Raw genomic sequence first — 25,322 nt, 5'->3', positions numbered from 1 at the left:
ATTGGCTGTTTAATTTTTAAATGCCTTTGCATTACTCCACGTCTATTGTATTTGTTATCGCGTGCCAATTCTGACTTTTGCTTTTGCCTGGCTGTGTAAATGCCCAATTAATATTTAACCGCTCTCAACCTCCACGCAACCTTGAGAGAAATGGCATTTTAAGAAGAATGTCATACTTGCTATCATTCCACCATATCCAGTTTAAGAACATCTCAAAATGAGACCTGGTGCAAGGGCTTCTGGCCTTCCACTTAACCTGGAAAGGTACAATCTGGTGTATATGGGATTCTTTACAGCAATCGTATTGAGTGGAACAATATATTCTCTCCTACATGGAACGCATTCATACAACGTTTTACTTTCTAATCTTGGAACAATAGCAACCAATGCTGCCGAATCATTAACAGCGGATGAAGATCCTTCAGAAGTCGCTGATGCACAAGAAGGAATAAGCAAAGTTATCGCAAATATTCCAACAACATTCTTGGCAGACAGGAGAAATTTATTGAACAGATTGTTCACAAAGTTTGCTTGGTTTTGGACTACACTTGCATTCATCGCACAAGCTGTTACGGTAAGAAGCAAAACTCCAAGACCTGATATTGTCAGAACCGAAAGCGGAAGTGAAGATCATAGCGCTGTAAAGGAGAAAAAGGAAAAACGTGTAGAAAGACAACAAAAAAGGGGCACTTCCGCAAGTACAAATGATGATGTAGATCTGCAAGCTACAGTTATGGGCGCATTATCCATTTCGCTTTTACGTTATGTAATCGCTACAATCCTTTGGGTATTCTTTGCTAGATGGTTCTTAGGCCCGCCCGTTATGGAACGCATTCGTCATTATACCGGAGCTGTCTGTGTGCCTGTGCATCATAGTACTCCACAAACAAGCTCTTCAGCAATCAATTCACTCTTGCCGAGTACGATTGAAACACAGCATTGCTATACCGGTGCCTCACTTTCGGAAAAGAGCCATCCGCAATTGTTCAATTCGTTTGGCACGTCTAATGTCTCAGCGGGAATTCTGAGACCACGATGGAAAGGAGGTCATGATATATCGGGTCATACCTATATTTTGATCATTTCCTCTCTTTACCTTTTGGAAGAAATCACGCCATTCTTGCCGTACTTGTTCCCTACCTCTTTCCATCAATCGATCGCTTCCATCCTTCCTCGTCCTCTTTGGGCACCGGTCAACCCATTCTCAGCATCGGCACAACAATCACAAACTTTGGCTACTCGAAACTTGATCGCAATCTCAGCCATTCTCGCTTTGCTGACGTTATGGACCGGTAGTCTTATGGTCACCTCAATTTACTTCCATACACCACAAGAAAAAGTGAGCGGACTATTTGTTGCTTTGGCAGCATCCCTTTTGATACCCAAAGGTGGTTAAATAAATGCCATCAATTTAATGTGGAAAAGTATGCAATGTTTGTTTTTTTTGCCTGTTGTACAATGCAATGTATGAGATAAAGTACAAGAATGGAGAGTAATGAATGATCTATTTTGCTTCGAATAATTTCATAAAGTTTTCTTGAGGGATTTGTACACGACCCACACTCATTGCTCGTAACCTCTTCTTTCCCTCCTTTTGTTTATTGAGATGCTTCAATTTACGTTCATAATGTCCTCCATATAATCCAGCAGTAACATCTTTGCGATAAGCAGTCTTCTTTTCACTTGAAACAACTCGTCCGCCTACCATTGCTTGAATGTTGACTTCGTATTGTTGACGAGGTACGATGTCCTTTAGCTTTTGCGTCCATACTTTTGCAACGTCTACCGCTTTACTACGATGAACGATTTGTGAAAGCGCATCCAATGGCGTCCCCGTCAATAAGAAGGATAGTCTGACAAGATCACTTGCTTGCCAGCCATCGTCTTCATAATCGAAAGTTGCGAATCCTGCCGTCTTTGATTTCAATTCACCAAAGAAATCCGTCACAATCTCTGATAATGGCAAGCGATGTTTCATAATCACCAACCTTTCCCCTCCTGCATTTTCAGCGCCGACAGGCTTACCATCTTCGCCTGTTCCGAATCCATCTTGAAAGATCAAATCAATTTCTTCTCCCCGTCTATCAAAGCATAATTGCGACATTGCACCCAAATATTCTTCCGGGCAGGTAAGAGTACCGATCACCATTGGCTCTTGAATTTGAAGACCATTCTTTGTTGATCTCTTGGAGCGCATCACTTCATCATCTGGAAATTCAAGTGGATTGGTAATCACTTTCGCTTCATTCTCATCTTCATTTGGTCGTACGATTCGATATGCCACAGTCGGATTGGTGATCAATACTTCCATTCCATACTCATCCGCCAGACGAGCTCGAAAGATTTCCATGTGTAATGCACCCAATAGTCCCAACTTGACACCTTGACCCAAAGCTAGACTGCTTTCTCGTGACCACGTAACACTTCTGTCATTCAATGCAAGCTTTTGAATTGCCATCTCTAATTTGGGGAAATCGGCCGAGGATACTGGGAAAGCCGAGCAGTAGATCATCGGCACAGAGGGCTTAAACCCAGGCAGAGGATCAACTTTGACTTTGTCGTGATGGAGTGTATCTCCGATTGATGCTTCTGGCACACTTTTCATGTTGCAAATAACCCAACCCACTTGTCCTTTCCGCAAAATTCCCGTGGCAATTGCAGTGGGACTGTTCACACCAATATCGAGAACTTCGTATCGTTTTCGTGAATGTGCAGATGCAATTTTGTCACCTTTTCGAATCGCTCCATCTTTGACACTGATCAAAGCTACAACTCCTTTGTATGAATCGTACCAACTATCAAATACCAGCGATCGCATCTTTTCATCTTGACCGTCTCCAACGTCTTGGGTGGATTCACTTCCGACAGCGACAAGTCTTTTCAAAACATCTTCCACACCTTTTCCAGTCTTTGCACTGACCATTATTGCTTCTTCACTTTCGCCGGGTAGCACGTTCAATCCCAAACGTTCATGAAGTTGATCCAATACTGCATCAGGTGATGCTCCAGGAAGGTCAATCTTGTTGATAACGGGTATTATCCGTAATCCTCGTGCCATCGCAACTCGAAAGACAGACAATGTTTGTGATTGAATGCCTTGTGTTGCATCAACAACCAAAAGTGCAATTTGACAAGCTGATAAACTTCGACTGACCTCATAGGCAAAATCGACGTGACCGGGCGTATCAATGAGATTGAGTAGCCATTTCTGTTTGGTAGTTACATCATCGTAGATCATGCTGACTGCTTGACTTTTTACTGTGATTCCACGTTCTCGTTCCACTTTCAAGCTATCGAGAACTTGCTTGTTGATCACTTGTCCGTCCGCACCTATGGGAATTGTACCTGTCATTTCAAGCAGTCGATCTGCCAAAGTTGACTTTCCATGATCGATATGGGCAATGATGCTGAATGAAATCGGTTGCAGCTGTCCATACAGTGAAGGAGGATGTCGTTGCACTGGAGATAGGGCGCTGTACAATCTTTGACATTGATGAACTGGACTTTTGCTCTGATTTGGTGCAAAGCGGCTATTCAAAAGATTCGATTTTTTGCCAGTAATAAGTCCGGACAAAGCAGCTGACGATGCAGGAGGAGCCGTAGCCAAATGCCTTCGAATGGCCGAGTTGATCGGCCTGATGAGCCTTACCGCCATGACATAATGTTGTTGAAGAGGTGATGATGATGGAGGTAATGCTCTTTTGATTAAACTTTCTTGACTAAAAATTGCCGAAACGAAGGTACAGCCCAGTTACTTACGCGTGAGACTACTAATCAATAATAGCCCACTTTTAAGTGTTATTTAAAGGCATACAGCCTGTCTGCTTTTATACTTATCAGGCCTCCATCTAAACCCTGCTTCCTCAAGGGCGGGATCCAATCAATCATCACACAACATAACCATCCGAGGCATTTCTCTCAAAGGCAATCACCAAGAGGCTAGCAAGGAGCTGTATGGCTGGATTTGTGGTTTTGAATACGACTTATACAAACTGAAAGCGCACGATTTGATGATGACACAATAATAACGAACACAAGGAAGGACAACATGTCATCCTCAAATTCGAACTTGTCCTATACTCCATATCAGAGCCATCGCAGAGCAGCATCGGCTGTCTCTGTTGGTGGCTCGAGAGATATCCCACAAGCTACTTCTGCAAATCAATCACATGCATCAGCGGATACCACATACTCAAACCAGCAACCGATAGCACAGCGTTCGCAAGTATCAAATACTGTAAGGCCAGTCGTATCGCCAGCCAATTCTACCTCTCAGTACCATCAATCGACTAATGCCTCGACTAACGCAGGCTCAGCTCCACCTCCCCTACGAAGCCTTTCATCGCTAAAGGCAAAGCCAAGTAATGGTAAAGCCAAAGCACCCGATTCAGCTTCTCCTGGCACTCACGACAGCAAAGGCAAATCTAACGCAGACCAAGAAGCAAGTTCATCAAAAGCTGTACCAGTGCAATCTCCTCCTCGGAGAACGGTTTCATCGTCGCTGGCTGTTCCTTCCACCTCGTCTTCCGGTACAACAAAGCCACTGAATGCTGCTGCTCAATCGGATAGCAATCGCATGAACGGACATTCCAAACGAAATTCAATGACAGCTTCAACTCTTCCATCACATAACAGATCTATCTCTAATGGATCGGTACCGGTCAATCTGCCTCATCATATGTCCACAGCGCAAAGGCTAAGAACTGTTTCGCCTTTGGATTATTCAACACCATCCACTTCTTCACCAACGCAAACGCCAAATGCACCTCTTTCACCGGTTTTTGGTGCAACGACTGGAGGGCCACAAAATCAATTCGATCCTAATGGTAGCTTTTACGACGATGGTGTAGGAAGAAGAACTGCTTACAGAGCCGGCTTTCAACCAAAGGGTAGCTATCGGATACGAACGGATGAATTTGTAGCTGCAAGAACTAGGCGGAAACAAGGAGGCAGAGGAGAATCAAGTCGAAGTGCGAATAATGGCGCACAAGATGTAGAAGGAGGAAAGAGTCGATCAGAATTGGAATCACAACGATTAGAGAGAAGATTGGAGAAATTGTTTGCTTTGCATTATGACGATACCCCGCTCTTTAGCGAAGAAGAGGCATTCAGTTTAGCACCTGGATGGTTACCCGGAACGATACGAAAGGCACGTCTGCAGGCTGAAATGGAAAGAAGACTACGTGATGAAGAGATGCGAATTGTGAATTGGGAAGACGATAAAAGTAGAAAAGCATGTTCGATTTGTACGACACCTTTTTCGTTCACCGTTCGAAAACATCATTGTCGACTTTGTGGTCGTGTGGTTTGCGCTTCTCCGCATTTATCATTGCCTCCTGGTATATCAGGACCGCCGCCAACCAATACAGAAGAAGGGAAATTGCCGGCTGATGATCAAGTGAAGTGTAGTAGTCTGGTAGTGGCTGATGATCAAACCGGAACAAAAATCAAAGATGTACCGCGATGGGATGAAGCTTCAAGTAAGCATCTGGATGCCTACGGACGAACGAGAGGAATACGGATATGTAGAGAATGCAAAGATACGATCCTACATCGACAATACATGCTGGACGATGGTAGTCTGCCGACTTATGTGAAATTATACGAAGCATTAAAATCTCTTCAAAAGGAGATTGAACAATCTTTACCTGAATTTCAAGAAATGATTTTGGGTTTGCAAAAACATGACGCAGCAGCAGCATTAGGTACTGCAGATCAAGAAGAAAGCCATGATCCTCTTGTTCAGCCTGTTCAAAGTGAGACATTATCGATAGCAGCCATGAAAGCAAAGAATCGAACGACGTTAGCGCTTCAGAGAGACGCTGCACAAGCACGAAAACAACTTTTGGCCAATTTTGCAAATTACGATTTGATTGCGAAAAAGATACGTAATTTAGATGATGAAGGGAATGCAAGTTTGGCAAGGCTTAAAGTTGCCATTTGGACACAAGCAAATACATTTTTACAAGCAAACATGTTCCCTTTACAAAATTTACCAAAGTTGCAAAGTTCATCAGCTAATGGAAAAAGCGTTAGGAACGGTTCAAATCCATCTTCTATAAAGGGTCACAAGCATAGCAGTTCAGAAGCAGGTTCTACGTCCACCACAAAAGAAGATCCTTCTGCTGTTCGAGAACAATTGACAGTTTTGCAACAACAGCTAACGTTGGTACGACAGTATGCTGCCAGTGCCTCCAAAGCACGTAAATTTCAAGATGCAAGTAGTCTTAATCAAAGTGCCCGTGAATTAGAAGTAGAGATTGATCGACTACAGAAGCAGTTGTAGACAGACAGACGATGTAATGATTGTTTTGAAAAGTTAATTTTATTATTGATTAGGGGCACCCATGGCCTTTTTGGTGTGTATGTATGTGTATGTATAATATAATATACATCAGAAGAAGAAATACAGCCAATCCTCTGCAATAGAAAGATTGGTAAAAGGGGTGACAATTAACCGTAAAATGCCAGAACCAATGTCTATACAAGTCAAATCCTAGAAGGATAATGATTTGTATGACAAACCCTTGTATGAAAGAATGAGTGCTAGAAGACGAAAAGGAGAGTATACAAAAGAGATGTTGATTTTCCCGTTGCAAGCGCGAGCCTGTTTACTTGCTGGGGAAGATCGTCTATAGTGTGTTGAGTGTTTGAGTCGGCCAGGACTTGGGGTTGGATGCTTTTGCCTTTTCAGTACGCGCGCGCGGCACACGACAAGAGAGAGAAAGGCTTTTTTATTTTGAAAGGCTTCGCAGTGGGGGATGATGATGATTCACCCCACGCTTAAGAAGACTTCTCCTTTAGTTCAAGAAACCCCATTTAACTTGATCGATTGGGTTTGGAGAATCACCGTTCATGACAGCGATCTTTTTGTAAGCATCAGCCAAGACCACGCTATTACGGTCATTTCCAGGTAACCAAGAAGTGACGATTGCTTTGGTTGATTTGTTGTTTGCAGTGTTTGTGATTTCGATCCATTTACCGCACATCTTTGAGAGATCATCAGCTTCTGCGTTACCGGATGGGGCAATTGCGGCAACATCTGCTCCTGATGGAACTTTTGTTCCTGCACATCCTGCATCACCAATATCTGCCCACCATTCTGGAACACCGGTAACGGTCTTTTGGGCTTCGTTGCTTGGTGCAGTGGCAGATGCAGTGGCAGTAGCACTTGGGCTAGATGAAGAAGAGGAAGATTGGGTTGGGGTTGGGGAAGGAGATGAAGAAGAAGAGCTTGATGATGAGTTGCTGTCGTTGTCGTTGTTGCTCTTGTTGTTGTTGTTGTTGTTGTTGTTGTTGTTGTTGTTGTTGTTGTTGTTGTTGTTGTTGTTGTTGTTGTTGTTGTTGTTGTTGGATGATCCGCTACCCCAGCTCCAGTTCATTTGAATTTCACCCAAACCCATGTTACCGTTTGTCAAATAAGAGAACAAACTGGTTGACATGTCCAAAGCACCGTAAGGGCAAGTTGGGCAAGAGTCAACGATTGTGGCTTGAGCACTTTTACCGCCATAGTTAATTGTAACAGTTTGACCGCAAGCACCGCTAACTTGAGAAGTTGAACCGTATTGAGCGGTGTTCAAAGCGACAACGTATTGGTTTGATGAACTTTCCCAACCACAGTTACCCATTCCAACATTGTAGAATGTACCACGGCCAGAAGTTGAACGCTTTTGAACTGGACTTGCTTGTGCGCTTAAACCCAAAAGGGCAAATGTTGTTGCAACGATTGCGTTTGTGACGAACATCTTGTAGAAAGAAGTGATTAGAGAGAGAATGTGAGAGAATAGAAGTGGGAGAAAGAGAATTAGATGAAGGGAAAACGATCCAGAAAATGAAATGAAAGAGATCTTTTTATACTTTCTTAATTGGAAGGAAGTGTATGATCAGGTCACCGTGGAAACAAGGTAATTGATCAGTGTCAATGTGTTTTATGCATGTTCGGCTGATAGTATCGCAAAGACCTTTCTCAGCTGATCATCAGTCAAACTGCAAAACGAAGATCGGTTAAAAAAAGGGCAAACCGTTGTTGATCTCTCTTTGTTCTATACAGTCTTGCAATCGTTAATTGCCTATTTAGTGCTTTGAAGCGACGATCAAAAAGTAATAAAAAGGGACCCAATTCGCTTCAGGTACAATTTTCCACCACACATCATCGAATCTTCTCTCTCTCTTAGAGAAACCCTCCCTCCCCTTTTTGTGATCGGGAAACCCCATTTATCGGCACCGGAAGGTTGAGATGCACGATGAAAGAAGATGCATACAAAGAAGAGGGACACGAATTAAGCTCTACTCCTTCCAAAAGTTAAGCCGGTGATCTTAGAGGAAAAAGGTTTCACAAAAGAGTGTGATTGCATAGAATGCGTTTATGGGGTCAATGCTTGATAAAGTGAGAAGAATAGGTATATGCATGCAGGCGAAAAACGAATGAGGCGCAGTTACAACTGAACTGTCCCTCTTTTGGAAGGAAGCTCTTCTTACCAATGTAACAAAAACTGCGCCAATTGTGGGAGATTATCTGCACTCATAGGCAATCTGACAGTAGGTTCATGCACGTCGAAAAGAAAGAAAAGAGGGAGCTGCTCAGAAAGGCAATTCTGTTGTTATGCGTGCAAACAAACAAAAAGAAACGGAGAAATTTTCATTTATCGAAGAAAGGCACAATCGGCAGCTATTTACAGGCAAGTGCATGGACAGGATCAGCACGGCGATCAGCCTGTTTTCCAGCAGTAAGCAGCTCAGTCCATTTCAAGGGACCAGATAGAATTTTCCGCATTTTTCCTTCGTTTAAACACAACAGTGGTGTCGCGCCTAATCCCTCGAAGCGCCGGCAAAAGAACACCGTCTTAGCCTGATTTTTATTCAAATTGATCGACAAGACTGCGCCCTGGTTCTTACGGGAGGATACTGTTGATTTGCTGTATGCAAGCATAAACTGTGTATGCTGTCATCTTTTCATTTTCGCCTGCTTTAGCGCCGATCTTAACCAGATCTTTGCGTAATTGGGAAGAAGAAAAAGAGCAAACTCGGATCCACAAAAGTGGGTGAGGCTGTTTTGTGGGTTGCTCTTTACAAACAAAGAAGAATTGCAAGGGAATATCATAATGTGAAAAGCCAATTATCAATCGAGATCTCGAGAAGAAGTTACAGTTGATCAATTGAAAGATTGTTAAGAAAGAAAAGCTTCTTTGGAAGGATTTGTCTCAGTATATGCCCGCACATCTCTACCTTTCCATGATCAATCGCCGAAAGAAGAAGAGCCAGGTAAGAAGGATTAAAGATTTTCCCTTTCAGTGGTGTTTTTGGAACCGAGAGAGGCGCGAGCGTACACTAAAGTTGATGAACACAAAAGTACACCCCAAAAATCATAACGCGTCCAGTTCAAACAAAAAATACACCCTGAATTTAGTCTTGCCTTTGTCGTAATGTATTGATTTTTGCACCCTCTTTACCGGGTTGAATGATTGCATACATACATAGATTAAAACGCAGGCTTACAACATACACTCATAAGAGGAAAAGAGGTCCCCATTCATAATGTACGGTCGTATGATCTTGCCGGTCAGGAGTGAGTGAGTGAGTGAGTGAATTGTGATTTTGTCAAGAGATGAACCCTATCACAAAGGCATCGGTTGAACTTCGGATCATAATCGCTTCGAGATAGGGACAACATCTTTTTCTTACCGTATTCGCAATCAGGATTAATTGAAAAGAGTGTCTATCATAGCATATACACCCTCCCTAGTTGTGGCTTCGGAAATCTCTCTTTTGACCATGACCAAATGCGTGCGAAAGACTGTGGACTGAGTGAATGCATGCGGTTGATGCTCACTAATCAAAATCATATTCAGCTTCCTTGAATGTTCTCGGAAGTTCCGATGATTATCATGACACATAGAACATCACCTTGTAATCATGATCGAAAACATAATAACCTGATCGAAGCTAGAGTGGCTGTGAAGAAGGCAATTCTGACCCCACTTTAAAAGGTGGCTTGCCTATACATCATATTCACACGGCACACCATACGGTCAAGTGGGGACGCAAAGAGGGTGCATAACTCTCAGTGCTTTCGATGATTATTTGACGACGAGATTGAGATCATCAATGCCGAATTGCAAATACCACAAAAGCCATAAAGACCGTGGACGAGATCATCCCAATTGATGACATAATCTGTGTTTGTACTTATGTAATTGACAAGAGCATTACTAACCAGCAGCATTTATACAATGCTATCATATAAGCTTCGCTTCCACTTTTGTCCCCGGAGATGAATGTCTAATTGAGGCCATTGGAGAGGAAAGCGTTTCCTCCGAGAACTTGTGCTTACATAATTGGATTATTCTTAGTAAGCCACTTTTTGAACGCGTTAGTCTACTGGCCCTTCTTTTCTTTTGTGTGCCACTCATTACGGAAGAACAATTATTCATATCTTTTGTCAAGATCATCATCTGATAAAGATTCATTATACACAAACACTGTCGGAGATTGTATTTATTCCTTCACTCTTATCGGCAAGGAAACAACTTACAACATAATCAATAAGTTGGTAGGAACAACAAGCACTCATTGCAATCTACCACTACAACAACTCCTTTCACCATGTCTGCTGCACCCACACGACAGCAATTCTTGCGGCTTTATCGCGATTACCTCAATACGGCGCAATCATTTGTGAGTATGGCCAAAAAGAGCGCAGAATCAGGCTGCTGGCGTATGCGATGGCGAATGACGCAAGTATGCTAACGCAATCCTCCCTCTTAACAGTCCTCATACAATTTCCGAACATACTTTCTAAGACGGTCAAGAGATATGTTTAGATCAAATCTATTACCCGCATCCGAAGCAACACTTTCATCGCCTATATCAAAAGCAAGTGGAAGGACAACACTTGCATCACCATCAACGCTAGCATCACCAATACCCAATGCACTTTCATCCTCCACTTCTTCAAGTGGAATTTCAGATGAAGAACGTTTAAAGACGTTTTATGAAACGGCAAAAAAAGACCTAAGTGTTTTGAGAAGGGCAGCTTTGACAAATAGAATGTATGAAGGTGAACGATTGGTTATTGAAAAACCTCAATTGATCGTCGGAGGTGGTGGTGCGGGTGCAGAAGCAGCTACGGGCGGATCAGGTCAACCGGTCGCCACTCCACAAAGCTCTGGTGGCGCACCACCTTCGAATGATGGTTCAGAAGGATCGGGAAGGCAATAATGGAGTGAAAGGATGTCAATGACTTTGAGGGGAGTTTGCTTCTTCCCCCAATTTTAATTGCCATTCAGTCTAGAACGGTAATCTACCTTTCATGTACTAATGTCACAGCGAATGGAAACCTGTTCTCTGCTTGTAAGTTGATGATTGATTGTGACACAAAGAATTAGAGAAACATGGAAGATAAGGAGCAAGAGAATTAAACTTGCCGCTGCATTGAAGATGCTTCTTTACTTTTTGTTGCAGCTGTCTCCGCACGGCGAGAATCCTGAATGACTGATGGAGAATGATCATCTTTGTTGCTTCTTGGTGGCTAAGCGCGTGTCACGTGTCTTGAATAATTTTGGTTCATTCGGCGCCTTTGTCAATTTTAAGAATTTCACCAAATGAGAAGAATTGAAATTTCATCCGCTCATAACGACCGCAATCAACATCCAGGCAAACACTAAATTGACTTTTTTATGAGGTGATCGAATGAAAAAATGGCCACTGTGGCTATCCTCCCGACGAGAGGTGATACTCAGGCATTGCAGCAAGCCTCAATGTCCGACTTTTCAGATCAGTCCCGGCAGAATGTACAACCTTCACAACCTATCGCATCTACTTCATCATCCATCCAATTGAAGAGGAAAGCATCTGATTCATTGGAGGAGAAATCCACAAAGAAAGGCTTACAGTGTCCATTCGATGGCTGCAGCAAAACATTCACCAAGGAATGCAAATTAGAAGATCATAAACGAACACATACAGGCGAACGACCATTCAAATGCCTAGAGCCAAACTGTGAAAAGACGTTCGGACGAAAAGATCATTTACAGAGGCATATGAAATCTCATTCGATCAAAGGACCAAATCGATCAACATCCGTTGCAGAGGATATTGATACGGTTCGACCTTTTCAATGTACGCTCAAAGTTGCAGCGTATGGCTCGCTTTCAGGAACACAATGTGCGAGACGATTCTTGACTAGGCAACACCTTATTCGACATATCAAGGAGATGCATAACTATAGTACATCTTGTGATGAATTATCGGCTCTGGAAGATGAGACGATCAAGATGCTCGAGAGGGATCAGAATGGCAACAAGAAACGCAAAAGAGCTCGAAGAGCAGGAACTTATGAATGCACGATAGCCGACTGTGAGGCAACATTTACGAAACGAAAGCTACTTCGTGCACACATAAGCACTCATCATTCAGATATAGGAAAGAGTGCAGCGGATATTGAAGAAGGCGAGAATATCTCTAAGCTGCCCTTCCCGTGCACAGAACCTGGATGCACAAAGCGATATCCCACAAACACTAAACGGAATGCACATATTGAGCAGAAGCACGCTGCTTCAAATGAGCTGCCGTATGTTTGCTTTCATGAGAGCCATCAGATGGAAGGTCAATCAGCTGTACGATTTTCTACCTGGTCTGAGTTGCAAGCACATCAACGGAATGAGCATAAGCCTATGTGCATGGAGTGCAAGAAGAAATTCAAAGATGCACGCAATCTGCGAGTGCACACGCAGCGATATCATCCTCTCTTAGTCGAAGATGAGCAAGGCAAGCAAGCTGGTGAATCCGGTCATACTTCCCATCCATTCTCATGTGGCTGGTTGATGGAAGACATAGCGGAAGGAGAGGAAGCAAAGAGATGCACGCAAACATTTGTGTCCAAGTACAATCGAGATTTACACGTACGTACCGTTCATCGTAACGAGAAGCCTTTTAGCTGTCCTCATTCGGATTGTCAGCGTACTTTTACCAACAAAAGAGCGCTCATGCGTCATCAATACAAATGTTCATGGGCAACACCAATTTCCAGTACGAATCAATCGGATGCGGATGCGGATGATAGTGATAATGCATCAGAAGCAGATGAAGATGATGACGGAGATGATGACTTTTTCCGTCGTGAAGGTGGTGCTGTACCTGAATCATTCGCAGATCGACCTCGTACTCAGAAGCGAAAGTTGGACGCGCTTCCAACATCACTCATCATTGGACAAAAAGATGAGAGCAATCTCGCAAAGAAACGTAAAGTTCGAGGTCGTATTCTCTCATGTCCCTGGTCAACAATCTGTCGTCTAAGAGATGAAGAAACCTTAGAGGGAGGAATTGGCAACACATCAGTACCTTCCTGCTCTTTCCGCTTTTCTCGATTGTACGATGTTCAACGTCATTTGGAACGTCAGCATGATTTAGCATTAACGCAGATGGATTTATGTGCATTATTGGAAGAAGAGGAAAAAGAAGCTTTGGGTAGGCCAAGAAAAGGAACAAAGTTGGCAGAACAAGTAGCTCAATCTGCCATGAATGAGAATGATAATCATACCGAGCAAGACGACTAAGCATTTGGTCTCTTTATTTATATCCCGATTTACCATCACACTGTATATTGTATTCTACCTGTATCAATCTTATTTATCTTTGACGTTACGCTTAGAACAGTAGCAGCTATTGGCCGAAAAATAAACTGCCAAGTATTCTTTTATGGGCGGGCTCTGGGTTGGCCGCCCTGGCGCAGGCAGGCTTGCAAGCTAATAGAGCAAGAAAGCAGGGCAGCTACTAAGTCCATGGGCTTTTTGTTTTCTGCGCGAAAAAAAAAAGAGAGAAAGTGATGATTATACTAATGCCCAACTTTGTGGTCCTGCATTTAACGGACGGCATAATGATTCCGGATGTTTTCTGCAAGAGAAAGGATTGATGGAAGAGAGCATTATGCTTTAAGGTAGCCGGCGGCATTGAAGCTGGCAATGAATTGCAGCAATGCAAATGTGTTGTTGACTTTTGAATTAAGCCAAGACGACTAATTATACGCCACACAAATCTCATACATCCTGCACCAAATGGACCCTGAGAGCATTACGAACAGCATCGCCGCGGAAATGATTGTATGATGATCTTCAATAATCACATAATCTTACAATACGTAGTAATAAACTTCCTTCTATCTTTTGGGGGGAGAAAAAGGGTGCAAATTGATCGCCGTATCTTCCCCTCACCTGATCTAATAATAAAAAAGCCCCTTTCAGACAGAGAACAACAACAACCACAATCCAAAGTTCTCCTAAATCGATTATGAAAAAATTTCTAATTATAATGACCTGCATGAGAGCAGCACCTAAACAGTACACCGGTCTGGTTTTACGCGCGTGGGCTGTGTGAGTGCATGTTGTTGCACATCTGCCCAGCGCGCTAAGAAAAGGGCAGGCTTTGAAGTTTTTGGTACCTTTTGCGTAAAGACACAGTCAGGTATTAAAAACAAACCTTCAAACAAAAAGTTTTTATCTTTTATTGAGGAACGCAAACAGAGTCAAAAAACACAGGAGCAAAATTATTGTTAAATTGCAGTGCACCACTCAGTGTGTTTGTATACATCTCGGCTTACACGCTTGAGAGAAAACATCAGGGCATTGCACACACACACAAGCACAGGGTGTTTAGTGCACTGCATATATGCAATTGCTCTCTTTTGTATGCCACTCAGTAGATTACGCACACACACACACATACATCCGATGCAATCGATTTGTTGTTGAGAATAATCAAACAACAAATCTCTACTTCTCTCATTGATGTTCATGATCGGATTCAAACCTTCATCGTTTTGTTAAAGATACGATGACTGCAACAAGTAGGCCGAATAGCTTCTTTGGCTTAGACGATCATCAACCTACAACAGGGATCGCATTAGGAGGTGATGAAAACAATATAGCTTCAGCTTCAACTTCAACACCAACAAAAGTATCATATAAATCAATAAATTCAATACCTTTTACTTCACAACAAACAACAACAAACGAAGATAATGCAAGTGAATTAGAAGGAACAGAAGATCTTGCGCCCCGAGCAAGACCTTCAAGTTTCTTTGGAATGGAACAACCTTTAGGTCATGTACCAAATCCAACAGATTCAAGAATTACCTCCAATTCAAATCCACCAACAACAAATAGTTCTGCTGCTTTAGCATCTTTTGCTTCTCCAAACATAAACGCAAATCAATCCCCTCAAACAGGAACAGATACACCCAACGGTAATCGTGGAGGTTCACCTTCGCCTCCTTCTATCGCACCTTCTCAATCAGCAAGTAATTATGGCAGCGGAAGTGCAGAAAGGAGCGTGAATGGAGCCACACGACCGGCTAGCATCGCTCCTACTACCAATGGACCACTACTGGATCATAGCCATTTACGACCAGGAGAACAGGCGGCATTGTTGAGTCACAACAAAACACTTGAGCTGTACAGGCTCAATGCAAAGAAGACCAACGATCCCGAGCTGATCTATGAATTGGCCGTGTTTATGATCGATGCAGCCAAGAGTATGGGCGGAGATGATAGCAGTGGAGGATCTGGACCGACAGGTTCTGGAAGTAGCGTTGGCGTTCAAGGTAAAGAGGAAAGCGATCGAGATGAATTGGTAAAGGAGGCTGTTGGCTTGCTCAAAAAGATTGCTGATAGAGGTCATCCTGATGCTCAATATTTCTTGGCAGATTGTTATGCAAACGGAATCGGAACTGTGAAAGGCAAACAAGATTTCGATAAAGCATACCCGCTCTTCGTTTTGGCTGCCAAGCATGGTCATCCTGATGCCGCCTATCGGGCAGGAATGTGTTATGAAAAAGGATGGGGATGTAGACGTGATGCAGCAAAGGCTATTCAATTCTATCGAAAAGCAGGCGCCCAATCCCACCCCGGTTCGATGTACAGATTGGGAACGGCAGAATTGAATGGTGACCTAGGATTGAAGAAAAGCGCTCGTGAAGGTGTTAAATGGCTCAAACGTTCAGCCGAAGCTGCCACTCCGGAATTTCCACATGCTCTTCATGAGCTTGCACTCTTGCATGAACGTGGTGTGGACAACGTCTTGTTCGCTGATCCAGAGTACGCATGTGAATTACTAGCACAAGCAGGTGAGATGGGATATGCTCCCAGTGCTTACAAGCTCGGTGTCAATTACGAATACGGCCGAATGGGTTGTCCTCAAGATGCAGGATTGAGTATTCACATGTACAATATTGCCGCACAGCAGAATCACAAAGAAGCATGCTTTGCTCTCACAGCTTGGTACCTTGTTGGCGCTCCCGGGATATTACCGCAAAGTGACACCGAAGCTTACTTGTGGGCCAAGAAAGCAGCGGAACAAGGATTGGCAAAAGCTGAATACGCCGTCGGATACTTTACAGAAATGGGAATAGGATGTGTTGCAGATTTGAACGAGTCTCGTTCATGGTATCGGGCAGCGGCTGAGCATGGAGATAAAAGGGCAAATCAACGATTGATCGCAATGGGTATCACACCACCCGAAGAGACTAGACTTGCTGCTCCATCTGGAAAACGCAGAGCATCTGAACCGAATACGGGTGCATCTGGAGCTTCGAATGGACATGATGAAGAACAACCACCTTTGCCACAAAAGCCATTAACAGCGCGCGAACAAGGAATGCGAGTCGCCAATCCTGGCGTGATGGGTATGCAGGCAATTCAGCCCACAAGCGCACCTTTTCAATCGGCAGTAGAGAGAAGCAATATGTCTCCAGCAGCAGGAAATATGCCAATGCATTATCCAAGTCCACTTAATATGCGTGAAGTGCAAACGGCACAACGTGATCATGCTCATCAAATGGCCGTGCAACATCATCAGAGATTACGTGAAATGAATGGTCCCAATGGTCCTCCTTCTCTTGGTCCTCCCTCTCAAGGATCGACAACATCTTTGCCCAACACAATCGCAGGATCAGAGCAATCTCACAATTCTAATCGCACCGGACCTGGTTCGCCTCAACAGTTGCCGTTGGCCAGACCTCATTCACCACCCACGAACGCATTGCAAAACCAATTCCAGAATATGCATATGCGTAACGGTCCTGGTGGTAACATGTTACCCAGACCTCCAATGCAAGCCCCACACGATTTCTTGCGCAATGGTCCACCACCGTCCGCTTCATCTCATTCATCCGGTCCGCCAGGTCAATTCAGCAGACAGCCATCTGATTCATCCAGACAATCTCATACGTCTTTACCTCCCAATCACAGACAAAACGGGAACGGGATGCAAAGACCGCCTTCGGGAGCGGAAGTTGCTTATTTACCTCAGCGTCCACCACCACCGCAAATGATGATGGGCGGCGGCCAAGCTGGAATGCACGGAAAGCGACCACCTCCTTTCCGACCTCAACAACAAAGACAAAATAGTGCACCACCAAGTCCACAAAGCGTTCAACTTGCAGGACACGGTAATGGTTATCCAAGTTATTCGGCCAATAGACCACCACCGCCGCAGCTTGCCAATCAATTCGGACCTGGACCTGGACAAAATGGAGGAGGAGGAATTTATCGACCTGGCATTCCGGTTTTGCAACAGCCACCGGAAATGATCAACGGAGGATTACAAAACGCCGATGATTCTCAATCAGAAAAGAAGAAGAGTTTATGGGCTCAGCTAAAGGCGATGTAGAGAGAGAGAAATCCATTAGCACTCTTTCCCCCTTTCTTTCCCCAATTTAATCCCCCTTCCCCCCACTTTTAGACGATTTTCTTTGTAGCAATCAATTTCACATCTTTCATAGGACAAGCACATTCTCTTTGTCCATCGGAAAAAACTGCATTTCCCCAATCTCACCTTCATATAATGACTTTTGTTCATGCACCTCACGTACATTCTATCATATAATGGACACTTATTTTCATGATCACACCCTTAGTGCATATTGAAATCTCAATTAATGACATTGGTAATTGTATTTGGAGAGAACGACATTGTACCTTTTCTTTTTATTTGTCGCTCAATGCGCTAACACCTGGCAATTCTTTACCTTCGAGCAATTCCAAACTTGCACCACCACCTGTGCTAACATGACTCAAAGCATCTTCTTTGCCATATTTAGCAACAACTGTTGCCGTATCACCACCTCCAACGATAACTGTTGAACCATTCTTTTCTGCTTCAACGCATGCTTCTAACATTGCTTTTGATCCGTTTGCAAAATTTTCAAATTCAAAAACTCCTGCAGGACCGTTCCAAAGAATTGTTTTTGAACTCTTGATTGCGTCTGCAAACAACTTTTGACTTTTTGGTCCGGCATCCAAACCCATCCAGCCATCTGGAATACCGGATTGATCATCAGCTTGACCAACCTTGGCATCTTTGTCAAATTTATCAGCAGTGACGTAATCGACAGGGAAGACAATTTCCACGTTGTTCTTCTTTGCCTTTTCTAGAAGAGCAGCAGCTTTTTTGCTACCTTCTTCATCGAACAAAGAGTTACCGATTTTGACGTTATCGATTGTCTTCTTGAATGTAAATGCCATTCCACCTGCAATGATCAATTTGTTTACCTTGTCGAGCATATTTTCGATCAATTGAATTTTGTCTGTAACTTTTGCACCTCCCAAAATGGCCAAAAATGGTCTTTCTGGGTTTTCAAGTACTTTGGCAAAGTATTCCAATTCTTTCTTCATCAAGAAACCACTTGCACGTTGAGGCAAATCGACACCAACCATTGAGCTATGGGCACGATGAGCAGTTCCGAAAGCATCATTAACATAAACATCTGCCAATTTGGTCAATTCAGCACGGAATTTGTCTACGTTTGCTTTTTCAGCTTTAACTTTTTCACCTGAAGCGTCTTTACCTTTTCCTTCTTCTTCAACGTGGAAACGTAAATTTTCAAGTAAAATAATTTGACCGTTTGATGCTTTTTGAACGGATTCAACAACTTCTGAACCAACACAATCGTTTAAGAAATCAACTTTTTTTCCACCTAATAGTTCGGATAATTTACTTGCAACTGGTTTCAAAGAGTATTTGGATACCTTTTGACCGTCTGGGCGACCTAAATGAGACATCAAGATGATTGCTTTGGCTCCATTATCAATCGCATATTTGATTGTTGGCAAAGCAGCTTGAATACGTTGTGGGTTAGTGATCTTTTCACCGTCCATAGGAACGTTGAAGTCAACACTGGAATAAGAGGGAAAGATTGGCCAATGTTAGCAATGAGTGCAGGTGGAGGCAATTTCTCCCAACATACACTTACCGGATCAAGACTTTCTTGTCCTTTACGTCCACATCAGTGATGGCGAGTTTGTTTGATAAAGACATGATTGTGATAAAAGGTTATATGTTGTATGATGACGAGAAGGAGAAGAAGAAGGAAGTGCTGTTTGTTATGCACTGCACTTTCCAATCAATCAATCCAACAAAATCCGAACCTTCCGAAGCCCAACATCTTTCAACAAACTTAAGAATGGGAAGGAAGCACAAGAGCACAGTGTGCATGCAAAAGTGCAACGCGCACGGCCTTTTGAATGCAATGAGTGAATCAAGCACGTGCTCAATAAAGAATCATTTGCTCTACCATCATCAACATCTGACACACAGCCACAACATATAGAGAAACGATGAGATAAGAAACTTGTGATAGGGACGACAGAGAGAGACGAATGAAGGCTAAAGACAAGAGCTATAAAAGTGACAGTCAGGGGCAAGTATAAGTCATGAAAGTAGCAGAGGAATGACTGAGATGTATTATGGTAACTAAGGTCAACAACGTAAAATGTCATAGTCACCACTCGCCATTACGGCGAGGTCTTATAAATTCTTTTACCTGTGCCACGTTCTGTGGTAAACGAGACAGATTTTGAGCCTTCCAAAGCTTTGATGTTAGCATTGATACGTTTGATTGAATCTTGACGATTCATAATATCATTTCTTTGAGGGATTGTAGCATCTGAATGCGGATATGGATGTGCTCTAATCTGAGCGGCAGAACGAGCCACCTGTTGGTTACGCTGACGAAGATCAATTTGTTGCTCTGAAAGATGAGCTATTCGTTCATGATCAGGGACCTTTGTTTCTTTGACTTTTGGTGCCTTGAAGATACAGCCAAGGCAACTAGAAGAAGCAGATATCAGTGATACACAGAAGGCAAGAAAGATGACCAAGCGAATGAATAACATCGTAAAAATTGCGAAGAGGAATCACAATGAGACTTGTGATGGGTACTCGTTAAGTAAAAGTGAGGGTATTTGTAGCCTTCCTCCTTTATGATCAAAAAATTGAAATTTCGATATTCGGGGCTTCTACCATTCAAGCAAATCGTTAGCTGTACGCAAGTGTTACACAATCATTAGGGACTACCTTGTATACGCCACCAGGATCATAGCCATGCATAGGAATACAAATCTTCACGATTAAAAGGTAAGAAAGCATCACTCACCCTGCTACATACACAATTCGCTTGGCAGGTGGCGTTAAAATGATTTAAATATCTGATCATGAACACGGCCAAGCACAGCTAGAAAATGGAATAATAGACTTGTGATATGATAAGAGAAAGAGGAAATACAGAGAGGATAGATTGAAGGCTATAAAAAAACAAGAATGTAATTGTGGCATGCTAGATGTAAATTATCATAGCAATGACTCGCCATTAAGGCCAACTCCTATAGGTCTTTCTGTCTGCGCCGTGCTGTGTGGTATGCGTCACAATTTTTCCACTTTCAAGAGCTTTGATGTTACGTTCAATACGTTTCAATGACTTTTGACGATCAACAATATCTGATTTATAAAGTTTAGCACCTTCTGAATTCTTATCGTGATAACAATCAATAATCCTTTCAGATCTAGCAATTTCATTTGTACGAATATCACGTTGAGACTTTTGCTCTTCAAGATGAGCTGCTTTATCAGCTGATCTAACCTTCTTTGGGATATTAATTCCCAGACAACTAGGAGCAGTAGTTGCTAGTGGTGCACAGATAGCCAAAAAGATGACCAAGCGAATAAATAACATCGTAAAGCTTGCGAAGAGGAATAATAATAAGACTTGTGATGATACTCGTTGAATAAAAATGAGTTTATTTATAGCCTTCCATCTTCATAATCATCACTAAAAATTCATCATTCGGGGATTATTTGCTCTTTACGCAACTTGTTTGCCAAGTTGTTTCCGTTTCCGAATCATATACAGTGCTCAAATGCTTATTTTGCATGTATGACTCTAAGCACAGCCATACATAGGAAGGCTTTTTATACAACTGCTATATTATGATCAAAAGGCAAAAGATTATCATTTGGTTTCTACTATAGCCCTAGAGACTGAGTTTATGGCTTTCTGATGACATACTGCGATCGGGGGCTCACTTTACATACTAGGCCATCAAAAACAGACATATAAAGTAAGATAATAAACAAAAAAAACGTCTATAAAGAATAAAAAGAAGCTAGAAATATAATAGAGGAGCGATACAAGTTATGAAAATAATAGAAGGGGAGAAAGGAAGAGGGAGATGAAAGATGTTGAAGCAACGACTCGATATTAGTGCTTAGACTTTAGTCTGATAATAAGTTTTTTGATCTGTACCATGATCTGCACCAGGTTTTATGGTATACGTGACAGGTTCACCACTTTTCAAAATTTCGATGTTACGTTCAATGCGTTTAATGGATTGTTGACGATTAGCTATGTCCAATCTGTGAGGTTCAGTAGCTTCTGAAAGCGTAGCTGGATGTGATCTAATAGCAGCTTCAGACGCAGCAATCTGTTGAGAACGTACCTCGAAAGCATGTTCTTGATCTCTGAGATAAGATGCTCGTAGAACTTCGTGGACTTTCCATTTCTTTGCTTTTATACCATTGATACATCCAAAACAACTGGGAGCAGCAGACGTCAATATTGTACAGACGGCTAAGAGCATGACCAAGCGAATGAATAACATCGTAAAGCTTGCAAAGAGAAAACACAATGAGACTTGTGGTGTTCCCTGTTGAGTCAAAAACTAGCATAGTCATAGCCTTCCTCCTTCCTCTTTCATGACTAAAAGCAAAAATTTCATCGTTCGGGGTTTTTGCTCTTTACGCAGCTTATTTGCCAAGTTCTTTCCGTTTCCGAGTCATATACATAGCTCAAATGCCTACTTTGCATATATGACTCTAAGCACAGCCATACACAGCAGTGCGAGCCTCACAGTATAGCTGGCTCTTCACGATCAAGAAGCGGTAGCATTTCATTTTTTACGACTTCTTAGGCTTAAAATGTAATTTATTACCCGTTGACTCTTTCATCTTGAGTGTCTTGGTTTTTTCCAGCGCTGAAACATTTTCCGTTAATCGAACGACAGATTTTTGTCTCTCAAAAGCCACCTTTTGATGTTTCTCAGCATCTGATTTACGGCCATCTGCTAAAGCTGCTGCTGCTCTATTTTCCGATTGTTGAACAACGTGTTTACGATTTGCAAGTTGCGATTTCTGAACTGTAAGATGACCACGCCTATCTTGTTCAGGCATTGTTTTCCACCCTCCTCCTGATGTAAGCTTCTTAATTTGTTTTATGATAGGTAACGAATAAATCATTGAGGCCAGTCCCAGACTGAAAATTACGATGATACGAGTGATATTCATATGTCAAATAAATCTTTAATTTGAAGAAATCGTAAGCGTGAGATAGCATCAAACGAGTAGAAATTCCCTTTTCTCGTTAGAAGTATTTATCTCAAGAAAAAATTTCAGCAGATCAAAGTGCTTTAGCCCCAGAAGATTGCTCTTTTATCTATTCGAAAGGGCGGAGCTGCTACTTTAGAAGAGGCTGAGGCTGCTTCGAGTGACACGGGGCAAAGAGGAAATTATAATGAGGCTTTCAGTGAAATCGAATTATTTAGCACTTGCCTTGCGATACGAAAAATAGCAGGGGCATCCGAGCGTGATCACGGAAAGTTGTTTGGCGTTCTTTAGCTAAGACGAAGCCCTGAAGGAATACGACTTGTTGCTAAAATCTAAGTTGATTACAAAGGTACAGCTTGGTCATCCTCAAAGTAACTTATAAGTCTTTATTAGGACTAGGAAAAGGATTGCATATACATGAAAGGACAATATAAGACACGCCATAAAACCAGCACGGCGTACACATACGGTCTAATCACACATACACACATCATAATCACTGATGCATGAAGGTTACTCTATTTCCTTTCTCTTTATACTTGACCGGCTTGTTACCTCCCAAGACACGGACATTTCCTTCCAATCTTGTAATAGATTTTTGTCTATCGATACCGATGTGTGCTTGTTTAGAAAGCTCAGCTCTGTTTCCATTCCTCATTGCTTCATTTGCTCGATTTTGTGCCATAGAATGAGCTGCTTTTCTATCAGCAAGTTGACTTTGTGAGAGTGACAAAAAGCTGACTCTATCTTGTTCGCGCATTTTTACAGAACTATGTCCGTTGATTTTTTGTCCTACCTTTTGAACGATTGATGAATTCTTTATACGTTGCAGCATACCAGCAGGAGCTGACGTTACAATAGTTGCTGTCAATACAAGAAGAAAGAAATAAAGTCGAAAGAAATTCATGCTTGCGGAAAATAAACTTATCGATGACGTCGTAGTGACGAAAATCAATCTGTCGTAATTGTCGTACTTATACTTCTGAAATTGCCACAAATGCCTAAAACATTTGTTGAGAGTCAGTAATGTTTGAGACCCGGTATACCTCATATGGCCCACCCCGCCGCATGAGTGGGGCGTGAATACACCGACTTGCGTAAAGGCAAGGGTGGGCTGTGGTTACCAAACTCCTCCGGAGGCTCAAAATTGTGTGGCAAAGCTGTGCTTTGTCATCTCTTCATCCGGCTAATTAGACTTAAAGCAAGCAATCAAGCTATAGACATACGTCCATAATCTGCATCAGTACTTGATGATATACGATGAAACGATAGAAAAGATGAGGCAGAGACTCAAGGAAAAAATAGGTCAGGTACAAATGGATGTTGCAGAGATCATGGTTGTTAGTAATCATAGACATTAGAAGAATATCGGCTTGCAGACTCGAGAGGAAACTTTGAGCGCAATCATTATTTCTCTTTAGGCTTTAAGACTGGTCTGTTGCCTTTCAATGTTTTCATCTTGACATGTCCAAAATCTTGCAATACTCCAATATTCTTCGTGATTCTTGTGACGGATTTTTGTCTTTGTAAGGCGGTTTTCTCATGAAATTCAGCGGATTTTGCATTGCCATTATCCATGTGAAATTTAGCTTTAGTCTTTGCGGTATGAACTTGTCCATTACGTTCATCCAATTCATTCATTTGGATTTGAAGGTGGCCTGCTCGGTTTTCTGCAGGCACTTTCTTCCACCCTGAACCAACAAGATTTTTGATCTGCTCCAGAGCTGGACTTGATGCAACCAAAGCAAAAATAGAACTGTACAACAAAATAAGGCTGAAAGCGTTCATTTCGGTGGTGTGCGATATGTCAGACAGTATGATGGTTATCTAGGTATCTTTGAGCAATCAAATGAATTGAGAATAGCATAATGATTCAGTCCTAGTGTAGCGAAGTATACACAGATTGCAGTAAGATGGGGCTTTAAGGGTCAAAATGTAAACAAACTGATACAGAAGAGTATAGGTATATCACCTAGCATAAAGGAGTGCCGTCTACACCGCCTCCTCGTTTGAAACAAACTTTCATGGTCCTTGCTTCAAACGGATAGCAGGAACGATTCTTTGTTTGCCACTTGAAGTTCTAGTCATCTTTGAAGGCTGCTGTTTCTTACTTAAGACTGAAAGGTTGTCCTGATTTAACTTTGCACTTTTTTCAATTTCGGCTTTAGCTTTCACATGCTTTTCGGCAACATCATGAAAACCTTGTCTTTGATTTGCTTTGGCCATTTGATCGAGCTCTTTAACTTGTTTTTCCTTCTGAGCTAATCTCCTTGCTTCCACTCGGATATCTCGACCTCGTGTTCTTAAGCTGGTTCGACTTGCCAGGTTCCTAACCTCAGATCCACTTTCAGCAATCGAAAAAGCGGAAATCAAGATTGTCAAAATGACGAATAAGTTTAACCTCATATCTGCTTTTTGAATACCAAGAGATTCGAAGAGTGTCTGGTTCCTTTCCCGATAGGAGTACATGAAAGAGCACTTTATATACTTTTAACGCTATGCTTTCATCATCGGGGCACCTATCACTTCATGCTCTTTTGCCAACATCGGGTCTTTTCCCGATGTCTCAAAGACGCCAGCTCACCCAAGAGGGCTTCGAGGAATGTGAATTGGCCCCGACACCAAACAAAAGGGATGGAAGAATCTTGACACAGAGTAAGATGAACGTTCCTCTG

The 25,322-nt window shown here is 42.4% G+C and overlaps 13 protein-coding genes across 13 annotated transcripts; 5 read left to right on the top strand and 8 right to left on the bottom strand.

Annotated features, from left to right (window-relative positions):
* The first annotated feature begins 139 nt into the window (after positions 1-139).
* Positions 140-1,769, top strand: FA14DRAFT_86545 (uncharacterized protein). Its single transcript, XM_025503007.1, has one exon. It carries the CDS (start codon positions 218-220, stop codon positions 1,394-1,396), a length of 1,179 nt encoding a protein of 392 aa, XP_025352553.1. The 5' UTR covers positions 140-217; the 3' UTR covers positions 1,397-1,769.
* Positions 1,403-3,692, bottom strand: FA14DRAFT_162436 (GTP-binding protein lepa). Its single transcript, XM_025499607.1, has one exon. It carries the CDS (start codon positions 3,653-3,655, stop codon positions 1,505-1,507), a length of 2,151 nt encoding a protein of 716 aa, XP_025352552.1. The 5' UTR covers positions 3,656-3,692; the 3' UTR covers positions 1,403-1,504.
* A 155-nt stretch (positions 3,693-3,847) lies between these two features.
* Positions 3,848-6,357, top strand: FA14DRAFT_192484 (FYVE-domain-containing protein). Its single transcript, XM_025501939.1, has one exon. It carries the CDS (start codon positions 4,049-4,051, stop codon positions 6,284-6,286), a length of 2,238 nt encoding a protein of 745 aa, XP_025352551.1. The 5' UTR covers positions 3,848-4,048; the 3' UTR covers positions 6,287-6,357.
* A 1,013-nt stretch (positions 6,358-7,370) lies between these two features.
* On the bottom strand, positions 7,371-7,745 carry FA14DRAFT_127419 (uncharacterized protein; the record flags this gene model as incomplete). Its single annotated transcript, XM_025496797.1, has 1 exon — positions 7,371-7,745. A coding segment is annotated over one exon (375 nt), but the record flags the coding sequence as incomplete, so codon positions are not given.
* A 2,743-nt stretch (positions 7,746-10,488) lies between these two features.
* Positions 10,489-11,499, top strand: FA14DRAFT_162433 (uncharacterized protein). Its single transcript, XM_025499606.1, has 2 exons — positions 10,489-10,674; positions 10,768-11,499. The coding sequence occupies exons 1-2, from the start codon at positions 10,603-10,605 to the stop codon at positions 11,215-11,217; spliced, it is 522 nt and encodes a 173-aa protein (XP_025352549.1). The 5' UTR covers positions 10,489-10,602; the 3' UTR covers positions 11,218-11,499.
* Positions 11,500-11,756: 257 nt separating this feature from the next.
* FA14DRAFT_127013 (uncharacterized protein) lies at positions 11,757-13,004 on the top strand (the record flags this gene model as incomplete). The annotated part of the gene is made up of 3 exons (XM_025496771.1): positions 11,757-12,101; positions 12,639-12,777; positions 12,850-13,004. Coding segments are annotated over 3 exons (639 nt in total), but the record flags the coding sequence as incomplete, so codon positions are not given.
* Positions 13,005-14,461: 1,457 nt separating this feature from the next.
* FA14DRAFT_162432 (HCP-like protein) lies at positions 14,462-17,934 on the top strand. The gene has a single exon (XM_025499605.1). It carries the CDS (start codon positions 14,827-14,829, stop codon positions 17,659-17,661), a length of 2,835 nt encoding a protein of 944 aa, XP_025352547.1. The 5' UTR covers positions 14,462-14,826; the 3' UTR covers positions 17,662-17,934.
* Positions 17,935-17,968: 34 nt separating this feature from the next.
* Positions 17,969-19,456, bottom strand: FA14DRAFT_150550 (phosphoglycerate kinase). The gene is made up of 2 exons (XM_025497442.1): positions 19,244-19,456; positions 17,969-19,167 (listed from the first exon to the last, which is right to left on the bottom strand). Exons 1-2 carry the CDS (start codon positions 19,306-19,308, stop codon positions 17,979-17,981), a joined length of 1,254 nt encoding a protein of 417 aa, XP_025352546.1. The 5' UTR covers positions 19,309-19,456; the 3' UTR covers positions 17,969-17,978.
* Positions 19,457-19,784: 328 nt separating this feature from the next.
* Positions 19,785-20,165, bottom strand: FA14DRAFT_158177 (uncharacterized protein; the record flags this gene model as incomplete). The annotated part of the gene is made up of 1 exon (XM_025497943.1): positions 19,785-20,165. One exon carries the CDS (start codon positions 20,163-20,165, stop codon positions 19,785-19,787), a length of 381 nt encoding a protein of 126 aa, XP_025352545.1.
* A 473-nt stretch (positions 20,166-20,638) lies between these two features.
* FA14DRAFT_158176 (uncharacterized protein) lies at positions 20,639-21,001 on the bottom strand (the record flags this gene model as incomplete). The annotated part of the gene is made up of 1 exon (XM_025497942.1): positions 20,639-21,001. One exon carries the CDS (start codon positions 20,999-21,001, stop codon positions 20,639-20,641), a length of 363 nt encoding a protein of 120 aa, XP_025352544.1.
* Positions 21,002-23,143: 2,142 nt separating this feature from the next.
* FA14DRAFT_182151 (uncharacterized protein) lies at positions 23,144-23,554 on the bottom strand (the record flags this gene model as incomplete). The annotated part of the gene is made up of 1 exon (XM_025501178.1): positions 23,144-23,554. The coding sequence occupies one exon, from the start codon at positions 23,552-23,554 to the stop codon at positions 23,144-23,146; it is 411 nt and encodes a 136-aa protein (XP_025352543.1).
* A 500-nt stretch (positions 23,555-24,054) lies between these two features.
* FA14DRAFT_182150 (uncharacterized protein) lies at positions 24,055-24,435 on the bottom strand (the record flags this gene model as incomplete). Its single annotated transcript, XM_025501177.1, has 1 exon — positions 24,055-24,435. One exon carries the CDS (start codon positions 24,433-24,435, stop codon positions 24,055-24,057), a length of 381 nt encoding a protein of 126 aa, XP_025352542.1.
* Positions 24,436-24,669: 234 nt separating this feature from the next.
* On the bottom strand, positions 24,670-25,053 carry FA14DRAFT_186021 (uncharacterized protein; the record flags this gene model as incomplete). The annotated part of the gene is made up of 1 exon (XM_025501495.1): positions 24,670-25,053. The coding sequence occupies one exon, from the start codon at positions 25,051-25,053 to the stop codon at positions 24,670-24,672; it is 384 nt and encodes a 127-aa protein (XP_025352541.1).
* Positions 25,054-25,322: the final 269 nt, after the last annotated feature.

Source organism: Meira miltonrushii, assembly GCF_003144205.1.
Source record: "Meira miltonrushii strain MCA 3882 unplaced genomic scaffold FA14scaffold_5, whole genome shotgun sequence".
NCBI lineage: Eukaryota > Fungi > Basidiomycota > Exobasidiomycetes > Exobasidiales > Brachybasidiaceae > Meira > Meira miltonrushii.
The sequence above is the reverse complement of the archived record's forward strand: the minus strand, read 5'-3'. Positions and strand labels throughout refer to the sequence as shown.